Here is a 13,713-nt window from a genome sequence, read left to right as displayed (position 1 = left end):
ATACTAAGAAATCCATCATTAGTGTGAGCTTTTACACTTTTGTTCCAAAAAAATCTGACTACTTTTTCTGATCAATGGAGGTTAGAAACTGTACTTCAGAACTTCTCAGGCTTTCTGAAACTTCACTTGTTCAGACAACTTTATCCCTGAACTTACTTATGCAACTTTATTCCTGAAGTTTTGCAGGTAGTCGACAAAAGGGTTTCGTACTGACATTATATTGTAAGAATTGCCATGGAACTGTTGTCATAACCCAAACCATATAAATTTAAATAACCCTTGGCAATGCTACTTCTTTGAACTTTAATTTCTTTACATTTACTTAATAATGTATTTACTTGCATTATCTACAGCATTGTTTATTTAACTTTGGCAACTATTAGGTTTTGCAGTTACATATAGATTCTGCTTTATTTTCTGTTCCCATTAATGAGGCCATAATTTTTAAACCTGTTTTACAAACCAAAGGCAACCACAAATTTAGCCACAAAAGTGGCAGTATTATTTGCATAATTTTTTTCTAGCAAAAAAGTGTTTCCTTGGAGTTTAAAGTATTTTATGCCTTGATTTTTTTATAGTGGCTCAAGATCAAATTTCTTATCTTGATGACAGCGTGGAAAGCTTCAAGCCATCAAGAGAGCAGCTGTGTCCAGTTCTTTCTGTTTCAGAGAGGGAAAAGATAGTCCCAAGTACTTCTCCATAAAACACCTGCATTTTTTAATTTAGGGATGCTCATCTTCCTTCACTCTCCTCACCCACAACACTTTGCAGTCTATCAGAAACTGAGAGAACCTCTTGATGCTGCTAAAGGAGCACACAGAAATAAACAAGAGCATAGAGGAAAACTGGCTTTAACTGCCACCCGTACTTTCTCTAATCAATGCAGGACCTAAGGTACTTTTACTTGTTCCCAGGTTGGACTATTTCAGACCCTGGAAGATTTTAAAACAGACTACAACTAATCCCAGCTGTGGAAATATACTTGTTTTTTCCTTGTCTTTCTCTTAACTCAAATAACACCCGTCCGCTTCCAATTGTAAGCATCATTGCTACAAGACCAAAGCCCATACACTCTACTGCAGATCCTGACTTGTAAAAAGTCAAACTTTTTACTTGAATGGATCTGTTTGAACTACCTTTTCTATCTCTGAGTCCCTGATTTGGGGATGACGTGAAAAGGAAGATTGTGTATGTCTGTGCAAATTGGAAGGGAAAATGCACCTCTATTAGGAGTTTGCATATGTTGCATTCACACATGTAACTTAGATACATTGCTTTAATTTCATAACTCTTTGATCTGGTCTTTCTGTATGAAAACTCTTCAGAACACCAAAAATATCTTTTTTTCAATTCATTTCTCAAAAACGAACTTTTCCATGTTCTTCTGGAGACTTCTAATTGACAGCTCTGCAGTAGAGATCTATCATAGAAAACCCAAGCACCTCAAGCAATAGTTTGCATTGTGGTAGTTTCATATGAGCCAACATTTACAGAATCTCTATATGCTACATGTATAGAGATAAAAATATTTCATATGTATGTTTGCATATGTTCTATAGCTATACAGATACAAACAATATGGTTACAGTCCTCTATTTCACTAACTTGAGTGGATGCTATCTTGTTATCTACAACTATTTCCATTGCAAAACCAAGCTTAGAACATCTCTTTTGTCATATCCAGTCTTACTATTACATTGTAATAAAACAAATTCATTCTGTGCTCAAGTTCAGGCAAGATCAAGGAAGACACATCTTCCTTACAATGAAGTAAATAGCAAGTAACTCAAGAGAATTTAAGCAGTCACAATATGGAAGAGCATAAATCAGTTCTGTTAAATAAAAGGATGGTTCTGGATATTTAGCAGATTGATAGTTCTAACCATCATATTTTGTGATTAAGCTTTTCTAGTGTATAAAGTTATATTCTATTTTGTGCAAAACTTAATTCACTCACTTTTTTATTGATATAATATGGGTCCAGGTCTTCCAAAGGTTCAGACACCATTCCTGGAGGTATGTCACCATAAATAAATGGCAGTGTCTTTCCTGCCTCCAAGTCACTGTTTGGTTTTGGACCATTTTCATCATCACCATCTGTATGTTCTTGCTTGGGCTTTTTAGCTTTTTCTTCTGCAGAACGCTTTTCAATAGCTGCGAGAGAATCTCTAGTAAAATAGCGGAAGCTTTCAGGTCCAGGTGGTACCAGCAGTGCCTGTGCCATGTTTTCATCCTGCAAATTTAATTACTTTTAGCTTCTTGCATAAGAATGACCTATAAAAGAAAATTAAATAATTTAGGCAAGCTAGATTGTACCAATACGAAAAACCCCAACATTTGGTCAGAAACTCTTTCCAGGCTTAAATAGAAATAGAAGCAGCATATTTCAAGGCTGAATGGCAGTTAAAAGCAAATGCTCAGAATTTGTTTTGATATTTAATAAATTATTTTTCAGCTTTTTCCTGCTGATCCAGAAAAAGACATTTCTTTTTCTGCCCACAGATACTGCTTTGCCTGTGTCCTTGGACACTCCCACTTAGAGAAAATTGCTGATAAAAGTGTTTTAACAGTACAGCTTATTTTTTTAAATGCAAGTATTAAAGCATATTCTGTGAGATACTGCTGAAAATTGTAAACCGACATTCTACAACTTAATAAATTTTATCTCTCCATATTTTTTCAAGCATCAGTTATACAACTTTACAAACATCAATACTTTCATTAAACTAAAACATTTTGCACAACTGGTTTGCACAACTGTTTAAATGACAGGAACTGAATTATGGGAGGAACAAGCATAATTCTTTCTTACTGACACTTAACTGTGGTGAAGGCTAATATTAGATCCCAGAGCAGCTTAGGTTGCATTTATTGACTGTTAGCTGTGAATCAAAACCACAGGCCTTTTAAGTAAAAGTAAACAGCATGTATAATTAAGGCTATATGGGAAGAGACGCTGCTTCTGATTCTTTGCAAGGCAAGTGTCATAGTACTATTTCAGACTGAAACTCATCCGAAACAAAAGACTGGTTCACTGTGAATGGCTTTAGTACCAGTGGTGGATGATGCTGTTTTTTCCTGCTCTCTGCATTGAACTCTCTACTGTACAGCAGGTCTCTTTATGAAGTCCTGCAGTGCATCAACTGAAAGCAGTGTTATTTTTCGCTCTTCCAAGTCCTTCTGCAGCAGGATCAGTTATTTAAAGTGATGTGCTGTACAGCATAGTTGAGAGGTTTGAATAGCTGGAGGGAGAGAATGGCAAAATGAAGGCAGATATGGTTAAAGAGTCCTGCCACCAGGGAATAAATTAAAGCCTTACTTGGTGTCTACTTTGAAACAGTTTACAGCATACTGTTGTAAAAATGTTAGTTATGAGAACTAATTTTAATAGTGAGTTTCAATACTTAACTAATGAGCTTTAATTATGTTTTCTGTTACATGAAGCCATGTAGCCTTTGCTGCATTACTTCATGGATGTGCAACATATGTATCCTGGAGGTGCCACATCTAAATTTGAATTATAATATTCTGCTCATTTGCACTCATTCAATAGTCCTTCTCCTAAAGCTTCTTGCCTGTCTGAAGCAGTTTGTAGAAATCCACACACACAGAGATACACAAAGTGCTATGGTAATGATCTTATGAAATAAGATATGTGAAGGCTGAAGGGGATGTTAAAAGTGCTTGAAAAACCCAGAGTAAGAAACTAGAGGAGAGAAATAAAACAGCATACTCCTAAATCTGAATTACCAATCCAATGATTGGTAAGGACTCATGTTCCTATGCCACCTCAAGTCTAAATCTCCGGAGTGGGTTCACAACACAGCATCCATCAGTGTGTATGACCAGCACTGAGGTCACTAAAATAATTCGGTCAGTAGATTATAGCACCAAGCAGATAAGTAATACAAGACCAGAACCAAGATATCTGACCATAAATTCAGAATTAAAATACTCTGTACTCTAGACGCGAAGAAGAAAATTTCTCTAAAGGAATATCTGGAGAACTATGAGTTAATGTAATGTGCAGAATGAAAGACACCTTGGAGTGGCCATACAGATGCAATATAAAAGGAAAAAGTAAATTATAACATCAGCCAGAGTCTCCAGCATGCAACCTTATCATAGGTTTCTATGATGAAATTTCCACTACTATTTTTTTCTTTGTACAAGATGGATGCCTTTGCTAATCCCTTTTTTAAATTAATGTAACTCCCAATTAAAAGGATCCTAAACTCAAAATTGTCCCTTTTTAGAATTAAAAGCACACTCATTTTCTGGATACAGTCCTTCGATTACTACTTTTGCTCATGCAGGATTAATGAACTATGAAGATGCCTGAGGTTTCTCCTTGGTCTTTCTGAATAATTCATTTATTTATTCCCCATTTTACAGGTCTGTGATTCAACTTGTCACTCTAGGTGCTTTTTCTATGAAACTGGTCTCAAAAGATGCATCCAAATCAAGTAATCAGTGTGTATTTCTTGTCTTTATAACGCAATGCATTTGTTTACTTTTCCACCATTAATAGTTACAGCTATGAATACTGTAACAAAATGCATTGTCCTCACTTAAAGGATATGCATTTGTATTTCTAGAAATCCACAAAGGAGCCAATGACTGACTGGGGAAAGTATTGGCAGACTTAGGGATTCACTGTATTTTTCAGGGAAAAAAACATACCCTAAAAAAAAGTTTTCCTGACGAGTTAAAAACATTACTTGAGACCTGCCTCCACTACTGTCTAGTGCAATTATATCTTTTCTTTGCTGCTGCTATTACACAAGAAGGTTTTCCCTATACTAAATATGCCCCAAGCATTTTAATTTAAGTTACAAAGCTTAACAGAACAACACAGAAATATGTATCTGATTACAGTTTCTTTACATGCTTTAATTTAATAGAACAATTAAACAGAAGTTGTGCTGTTGCCTGTACTGAGCCCTAAACAAGCTCTTTGCAATCCTTGATTCATAAACTGCTCATTTTTTAGTGATAGCTTCCCTCTCCTTCCTTCAGTAGTTTTAAAATTGCTTGTTATCTGGTAAATAAACTGCCAAGACATGAATTATATTAGGCAGAATTCAGATATTCTGTATATCTAATAATTCAGAAAAACTGTCATTAAAAAAACAATTTTTAGAGAAAGAGTCTCAAAACTACATGTGGTCCAGGCCCCTCAGTACCTTCTGCTGATCAGCAAAGAGAGTTTCAAGTCTTTGAAATGCAATTCTGGTTTATATATCATATATGTAATGCTCTATAATTTAATACATTTCATTAGAAAAATGAAGTTCCCCTTTATTAAAGACGCGCTTTTGCAATTTAGTTGTAATTGAGCATTGCATTCTGTAAGTCCTTCTCCAGTCTTCCTTCAGCCCCTACCTTTAAATAATAAGATGGAGCAATAAACAGTACATATATGTTCTTAATTTTATACATATTTCAGCTAGTTATATTGTGGACATATATATATGTCCACATATATATAACAACTAGTTATCTGTGGACATGTAATATATATTCACAGATAACTTGTTAAATTTTATTTTTAATATAGTAATCTTCTCTTCATTTACAGAAGATGAGTCAGAAAGTAAGTAAAATGTCTTTGCTAACAATGTCAAATTAATTTTTCTGTATCTCTGAAAAAGCCAGAAGAAGTGGCCTGAAGGTATCTATTTTTATGATTTCTTAAATAGGGCAAATGGTAAAAGTGAAAGTACCAGTAGAAGTACCAGGTAGATACCATGATTGTTTATTCAAATCTTCAGGTTATCTAACAGGTTATCTGCATTTTGCATGAAACTGCACATACACCCTTCAAGGTTTTCAAGGTGGAGAAATAGCAAATCTTGCTGGGGTTTTTTCCCTTTAAAGTACTGCCTGCTAAAACCTTGAAAAAGCTGACTACTGAGATTTTCATTCTATAAAAACTGTAACAGTTGATTAGGCTTGGAGCAAGTGCATGAATAGCAAATGGAATCTGTAAAATGACCAGCTATCCTAATTGTCTTATGCTAATCTTTTATTTGAGAAACTGTAATTTGGAACTAGTATCTTCCCCTGTGCCAAGCCTTGCAACAACCTCTCAGATGCTAAAGCCTGGATTAAAAACTTTACTCTAAATCACTAGTGTTAATAAGGGCAGCTGTCTCAATGGAAGCAAAGCTATTAGTCCAAATCAAAGGGTGGGTCTCCCAGAGTGGGACAGACAGAAACAGCAGGGCTATTGGCACCACCTCTAGCATCAGCTAGAGATTGCTTTCTGCTGTTTAGAAATTAAAAGTGTAGCTCTTATGTGCTGATACCAGAAAAATACCTCAACTCAAGCTCCTACTCTCCCAAGGAGGAAAGAGATACAAGAGAGCATATGCTGGGACAGTCTGAAAAAATGAATCATCTTAGCTCCCTCTCATAGTGTTTGGGACGTTGCTTTACAAAATTCAGGTATTGATTTTTCTGGAAGTGAAGGTAAATTACAGTTAAATTACTGTTCTCTGATCAAATTCCAAATCAGGAAATGCTGCCTTCAGTTTGTTCAAGAAAGAAAAGGATAGGTAAATATTAGTTTCTTGTGAGAAGAACTAAAATTAAATATTTTTATTGAAATTTTTCATGGCTTTTGTATACAGAGAATAATTTCATGAAGAAAAATGTGGTCTGAAATACTTTTTTAAGTTACAGATCATTATCTTTTCATAATTGACATTTACCATTGTTTACCATTTATCTTGGCATATTTACCCTATTTTTTACTGCTTTAAAATATTCTAGTAAAAAATGGAATGACAAAAAAGATCAAAAGAGACTCAAAATGTCACTGCTGTATTTCACAGTGGTAAATGCAATGCAATGCAGATTTCTTTGAGATATCTGAAGAGACATTCAGTTAAAATTAGCCGTGGGTCCTAAGGCAAGGAATACATGAAAGTTGGCTTCATAAAAATAGGTATTTCAAGGAAAGGAGTGATTTCCTCAAAGGTGAAAACAGCTTCAGAACTTAGCACCTGGTCAGAACCTGCCTCTTTAAACTCTAATCTAGTAATTAAAACTTTGACAATTTGTTTTTATAGGTCCTCCCTGATGAATACATAGGATTTGTTTTCCTTTTTTCCATTAAGTTCAACATTTATTATTGATCCATTGTGTAAATTTTTAGATTATAATTTATCTGTGGCAATGACTGTATTTGTATTTTGTATTTTTGTCTGTAATTTTGCAGTCAGCCTCAGTAGCCTATAGGCATTAGTGTTACATAACTATTCAAAATAAAAATTAAAAATAATTAAATCTATGCCAGGTGTTTATTAATAAAATTAATAAATACCAGAAGACAAAAAATACTTGTTATGAGAATATGAAATCAATTAATATTCCTTAAAAAAAACTTGCTTTAAAATAATTTAGAATGGGGTGATTTAAAATAGGTGGAAACCTGGCAAAGAATAGTATATGTAGTAAAAGCTTCAATTGCTTCAGGGGTACTACATGCAATCTTATTTCATGTTCTCAGTAATGACTTGAAATTAGGTGTGAAAGTGCATTAACTAAACCTTAAGAACCCCACCCTCAGCCAAAGAAAACACTTCCTGCGACCTCTCTCCAACATTTGCTTTTGAATTAATTAGTTCTTACTTCTTATCTTAGTTCTTAATAATCAAAAATTGATAGATTATGTAAAGGAATAAATCTGAATTCCTTTAGATACCTACCTGCAAGTTGTAGAACTCCCAAAATAAAATATCTGACCCATTTATCTTATAGATAAAGTTGACCGAAACCTCTAGGAATTTTTTAAATGTAAGCCTGCCTTGTATTTTCTTTAACATCATGAGTTGCCTCCGAGAATGTGTGAAAAGAGATCAAGTGTCGATACTTGAAGTATTGGAGAAGGACAATTGAAAACCATATGCAATTAAAGAGGAAGAGGAAGGGTCTTCGTCCATCAGTCTAAATGGAATACTTTACTCTAATCCACATTTTGCAAATACCTTCCCACATCAGAGATCCTTAAATTCCAACAAAAAATAGATACAATATATTTAACACAAATTTCTATAGCTGAACCTCATAAAGGTGTTAATTTCATTTTCCCACTGGTATTTTAGTGAAGATATGTAGCAGAATATCAACTAGCCATTTTTGGCAGTGAAACATTATTTCTGGCAGAGAAGAAAAGACAGTCTTACCTTTATTTTTCTAAGAAATGCCAAATCTCAGAATTTAACCTCTGCATGTTTTGCTAATGTGAAAAGAAAAAGGCTGCATTTCTGCCAGAAAATGAATTGGCAAGGAAGGCTTCTCCTTGGGACCTGAAGTGTCTTCAAGACTGCAGTTCCTTCAAGACTTTCTCATTCTTTGTTCCTGTGTCCAAAGCTTCTCAAAAATTAATTACAGTAGACAAGGGTAAGTCTACATATTCACATAGACATATTTTTCCAGCCTAAGAGCACTGAAAAGTAAGAAAAACAGGATTGAAAATTAGTTATGTCACAAAACCTAATACAGAACAAAAGTACTTTAAGAATATTCTTTAAGTGCGCATTTCAAAGACTCCACCTCATCTTTTACCTGCATGCTTTCAGTAAAAGGGAAAAATGGGCCTTGTTGGAATTACTACATCACTAGAACAGTTTTTGGTAGACATGGGGTAAGACATGGTAGACGGTAGTTCCCAGACCAACAGGAGTGTTCTCACCTGTCATTTTGGGAACTGAACAGTGTATCATTACTCCCAATGGATTTACTGTCTTTAAGCAAGCATGGAAGTTAATTAATTCTATATTTGCATGAACATATGGGTACTTCTTCAAGTTATCTATTATAGAGATCGTTGGTACAAATGCTTTTCTTTGTGCAACAAAATTTTTCTTCCCTGCTAAGTAATATAATACCAGAAAAACACAGTATCTTCAGGTTCTTCAGTATAAATTATTTGCATGATTACAAGAGCTGACCAAAGGTTGGCCATGTGTTCTTCAGTCTTTAATAATCTGGGTATCCAGTTCATTAAAGTGTCTACTTACATCTTACACATATTCATCTTCAGCCATTGAGATTCAGATGAGCTGTCTTTAAGACATTTATTGTCATTTAGATATGTCATCTAGATATACCTTGGCTTTTTTTTACTGTTTTATATTGTTATTTTGCTTTTACTCCTAGAGAAGAAAAGAAGAACACATCCCTCTCTTTTAGGTCTCTGCTCTTGTGAAAGCAGCTCTTAATAATACTTTTCTCCAAATACAGTGAGCATGAACAGCCACAGTAGAAACTCTGTAGATAAAATAAAGAAAATCTGAGTAGACACAGATCAGGTCGGAGAGAACATAAAAGGTGGGAAAACAAAAAGTGAAAGCTTTCTTTTAGATCACTGCTTCTTTTACTCTTAAAGACAGAGGATCTCCAAGTACTTCAAGTACAGAGAAAATATTTCAAAAACTAACCTAGAATTTTTCTGGTACTATTTCCTATCAATCTAGAATTGCATTTTCCCAAATATACAATTAGTGTTAACATAATTAGAGCTTCCATTGTTTAATAATGTAACATAAACTCATTCCAATGATGGCTAAGAGCAAATTCTCCCAATGCCTTGGTCATTTTGAGTGAAGCACTGATTCAGCACATTTTGCTGTGGTGAGTCACTGCTGGAGAGGCTCCACTGAAGACATCTGAAAGCTGTGTCTCCAGAACTGACCTCAGGGAATCATGACTCTGCCACCATTGATACTTATCCACCAACACATATTTTACACTGAATGCAGATTTCCCTAGGGGTACAGACAGGACTTCCCAATCCCTTTGACTATTGGGTGATCTGGATTCTGCCTCTCAAGCAGCACTGTGGCTGAAATTTGATCTCATGGTCAGATACAACAAAATGTTTAAGTGCTTCTGCTCACAAGTTTCAAAATAATATGTAAGAGATTCTAGAGGTTCCTAATACAAGAACAATCACTAATACTAAACATTCATAAGGCATTTATTTTCAAAAAAGGGAGTGTAACTTCTCTCCAGTTGTAAAATATCTGCCAGTTTGCAAAATGCTGAGGAATTCATTTTTAATGTGAGAATTATTAATAACACTAGAAGAGCAGGTAATTTCAACAAATCTGTATTTTGAATTAAAGCACAAGTCAGTGAACCCTTTTTCACATGTGACCCCAACCTTGTCTCTAACTCTATGCATCATGGTTATACTGTACTAATAAGTGGTAGTTACAGCAAAACTTCCAAGAAGAATCATGGGTAAAATCTCAGGCCTAGTCAGAAGTGATTCCTGATTGACAAATTACATAGATTCTTTCATGTAGGGCTCTTTCCTGAACTCTTCTGCATATATAGCACAAGCATTTAATCTAAAACTGGTTAGAATATGTTTCAAATTCTGAGACATAACATTACTTCAAAGAATGTTTCAAACTATATCCTCATGTTCTTTAGCTCCCAATGTAATGATAAACTGGAAAAGAAAGAAATGGGGTTATTCAAAATGAGATTTTGCTATAAAGATCATTATAGGACAATATGCCAGTGATGATGTCCCAATAAAACTTCAGTGAGCAATATCTAAATACATCACAATATTGATTTTTCTATATAAAATAAATAGAAAGCTCTGTTTGTAATGTAGTATTCTTTTCTAAATTTTTTTAGGGAATCTTACAAAATGCACTTGCAACAGAAAACATTGTTTATGAATTTCAGAAAAAAGAAACAAACTAAACTAGGAAAATTAATTGAATTGGTAAGAACCATGCAGCTGAAACACTTGCTTTCCTAGTCTTACTATGCTGCAGAAACAAGTCAATAAAAATATGAAAGAATAAACTTCATATAACACAAGATTAATGAACTGTATTTGGAATTTGACAGTTGTCTAGGAAACCAAAGTGGAAAAATTGGAACTTCTGTTTGAGAGGCTCACACAGAGTCCTTGGCTGAATGTGATCATTACTATACCAGGAAGAAAACGCACATAAAGTCAACATGAAAATAGAGTGCTTTATACCCAAGGTTTAATACAGCATATGAAAGATGTGCATGGATTTCTCCAAGGCATTTATTCAGGTGTCATGGATCTGTCTAATAAAATATAATCAAGCCTTAATTCTGGAATGTTTTCAAATGGAGTATGGAAGCATGACTTACATCTAGTCTCTACCTGCATGTAATAAATCTAAAGGTGCAAAGCCTACAAGTTACAAGTTCTACCATCTCTCTAAAAGTTCTCTCTTATAATGTTGAAATTTCAGTATATGAACAAAATAGTATACTAATTAGAGGCCTATAGCTCTAAGTGATATGTGCTATGGAATGATAGCTAGTGCTGTAGCAGCTACTAGAATTCTAGTACTCTACCTATTATAATACTAACTAAACAGATTGATTTGTAGGAAATACACGTCAAGTAACTTAAAATGGTGTTAGCAAAATCCTTTCAGGAAGACTCCTTTAATGCTCAATTACACCTTCACTCAGTAGGTAAGACATTCCTTCATAATACTGGTTGAATTTTATTTATATTGATTTTGGTCAGAACTTTTGTCTCAGGTCAGAGACAAAAGTGTCTTCATGCGAGCATTTTGGCTTTAAATATCAGTGACAGGCTTTTCTTTAGACATTTCATTTAAATGACAGTAAACATTAGGACTGCCCTCCTTCAGTTCAATCTGACCTTGGACTCTTGGGACCTTTTGAAATTGCCTACTTATTTCTGTCATCAAGTTTACACCACTCAGATATTAAAGTATCGTTACTGATTGCCTTTCTAACTGTAAAGCCTAGTACTTTTGCCTTCTTCTTGCCACAAACAAGTTTTGAAGATTATTGAGCTATTAAGTAAGAATAAACATAAAGAAATTTTTTTTAAATATTCAAAGCTGTTTGTGATGAGGGAAATTTATTTTGCTCCTTGATAAGGTGCAAGAGTGTAAGTTAGGTGTATACCTTCACTCATCATTTAGAAGTGCCCTCTATGTAATGTAAAAGTTATCACACATCTAAGATGGAGAGCATTATTTTTCTTTAAAGTGTGCTTTTCAATGGAATATCTACTGAAAATAAGAATAATTTTCTATCTGTCTATCCCTGAGTGCCACTGTGGAGTTAGGTCAACTTTGCTAAAATGTATAGGGAGCCTTCATTCCTTTGGCTTAATATCTTAAGTTTGTAGTCTAGCAGTTTTATCCTTACTATTTAGCCACTGCACAAGAACACATGCATTCAAAAGTAAATGTTCTTGATAGTAATAATTGTGGAGAAATTAATGGAATTTAAGGAAGTCAAGTTGGTAACATGTTAATTGCATCTGAGAAAAAAAGCCTGCATTTTTAGATGGGACACAGATGAATACACATTCAGGTTTCCAAGACTGTCACACATATATCTCAAATATTTATAAAAAGGGATAAAAATATTTTTGTATCAGAGTCTTGTTACAGTTACACAGTTGTCCTCTGTCACTGGCTTTTGAGAAGGCAATGAGAGTTGTTTGTCAAGAAAGCACATTCATTTAACATCTGAAAACTTTGTGTTTGGACGTATTTAAAACTGGACCAAGAAATTTAGATTCCTATGAGTATATTTTTAACCAACACAAATTTGGAATTTCTTAGTGTGTCCAAACATTAAAAGATAGTACAATAATGCTTAAGAAAGGACAGAGTTTTCAGGATATGCAAATCTAGGCAGGCAAGAAATGGGGACATGTGGCCCCAAATTCAGGCTACATGGACTAAAAAAATTTCTGCTTCTATTCCCAGACTACCAGGCAGTGAAAGGACATAATTTATGAGAAATGGTGACAGACTTTCCCTTCATTAATACAGTAGCCAGGTCACACAGTGCTATGTTGCCCTACATAAAAGGATCTATTTTTCCTGTGAACATTTCATTTCCTCGTTTACTTTTTCATCTGCATTTCTATAATGATTTCAACACAAACTTGCAACTTCCTAGAATCCTATATAATCATACATAATAATATTTTATAGTTAAGCAGATAAAGGAAGTTTCTTGCTTCACATTGTTCTTAAAATAAATTATGCTAAAAGATCATGAACGTTGATCCTCTCCACACTGAAAAGGAGGGCTTTAAAATTAAATAAGCAACATCTAATTTAGGTATAAATAATCTATAAATGGAAATTTCCTGCAATGTATACTTATCCCAAGATCCTCCTGTTGTGTGGTTACAATGGGTATGTGTGGTAAAGGAGATCACAGAACCAGTAGTCCTGATGCTCATCCCAGCCATTTTCCTTTATGGAATCTGTGATATCCTCTCAGATTTACCAGTGTGCCTCATTGCATTCATTGAGGAAATCCTGTAGAGAAATGTGAGGATGTGCCTGACGTGTCTCACGGACAGAGAGTCAGCTGTCTGTTCTCCTCAGCTGATCTATACACACGCACAGTAACTTCAGCACCTGTGAAACTGCAGCCCTGCTGAGCAGGTACATCATCTGTGCAATTGATACATCTGGCATGTGCCAGATCCATGCATATGGACTATACACTCAATATATGCATATTCAAAATGGGACCATATGATAAGGGTATATTACATCCACAACTTTGACCCAAAGAAGTAGCAGGAAAAACAATTCCAGCTTGAAAAAGGGACCTGTGCACATGGGTAGCTCCATGATTGCACTTACCTAAGTAAAACTACTCAGTCAAAAAAAGAGCAATAGCAATAAAGAA

At 34.6% G+C, this 13,713-nt stretch overlaps 1 protein-coding gene across 6 annotated transcripts in view; it reads right to left on the bottom strand.

Annotated features, from left to right (window-relative positions):
• The window catches only part of LOC139593728 (sodium channel protein type 2 subunit alpha-like), a 66,121-nt gene that overhangs the window by 48,861 nt on the left and 3,547 nt on the right, over nt 1-13,713 (bottom strand). For 4 of the 6 annotated variants that reach the window (XM_071435011.1, XM_071435015.1, XM_071435012.1 and 1 more), the window contains exons 2-3: nt 8,193-8,455; nt 1,958-2,274 (exon numbers count right to left, since the gene is read on the bottom strand). In XM_071435011.1, coding sequence (XP_071291112.1) covers nt 1,958-2,224 — 267 coding nt within the window. In that variant the 5' untranslated portion in view covers nt 2,225-2,274; nt 8,193-8,455. Of the gene's footprint in view, nt 1-1,957; nt 2,275-7,715; nt 7,840-8,192; nt 8,456-13,713 lie in introns of those variants that run through there. The other 2 variants (XM_071435013.1, XM_071435014.1) reach the window with 2 other exon arrangements.

This window comes from Agelaius tricolor, unplaced genomic scaffold (genome assembly GCF_023055355.1).
Source record: "Agelaius tricolor isolate 1412-34295 unplaced genomic scaffold, bAgeTri1.0.p SCAF_10, whole genome shotgun sequence".
NCBI classification, from domain to species: domain Eukaryota; kingdom Metazoa; phylum Chordata; class Aves; order Passeriformes; family Icteridae; genus Agelaius; species Agelaius tricolor.
This window is presented reverse-complemented; position numbering and strand designations above follow the sequence as displayed.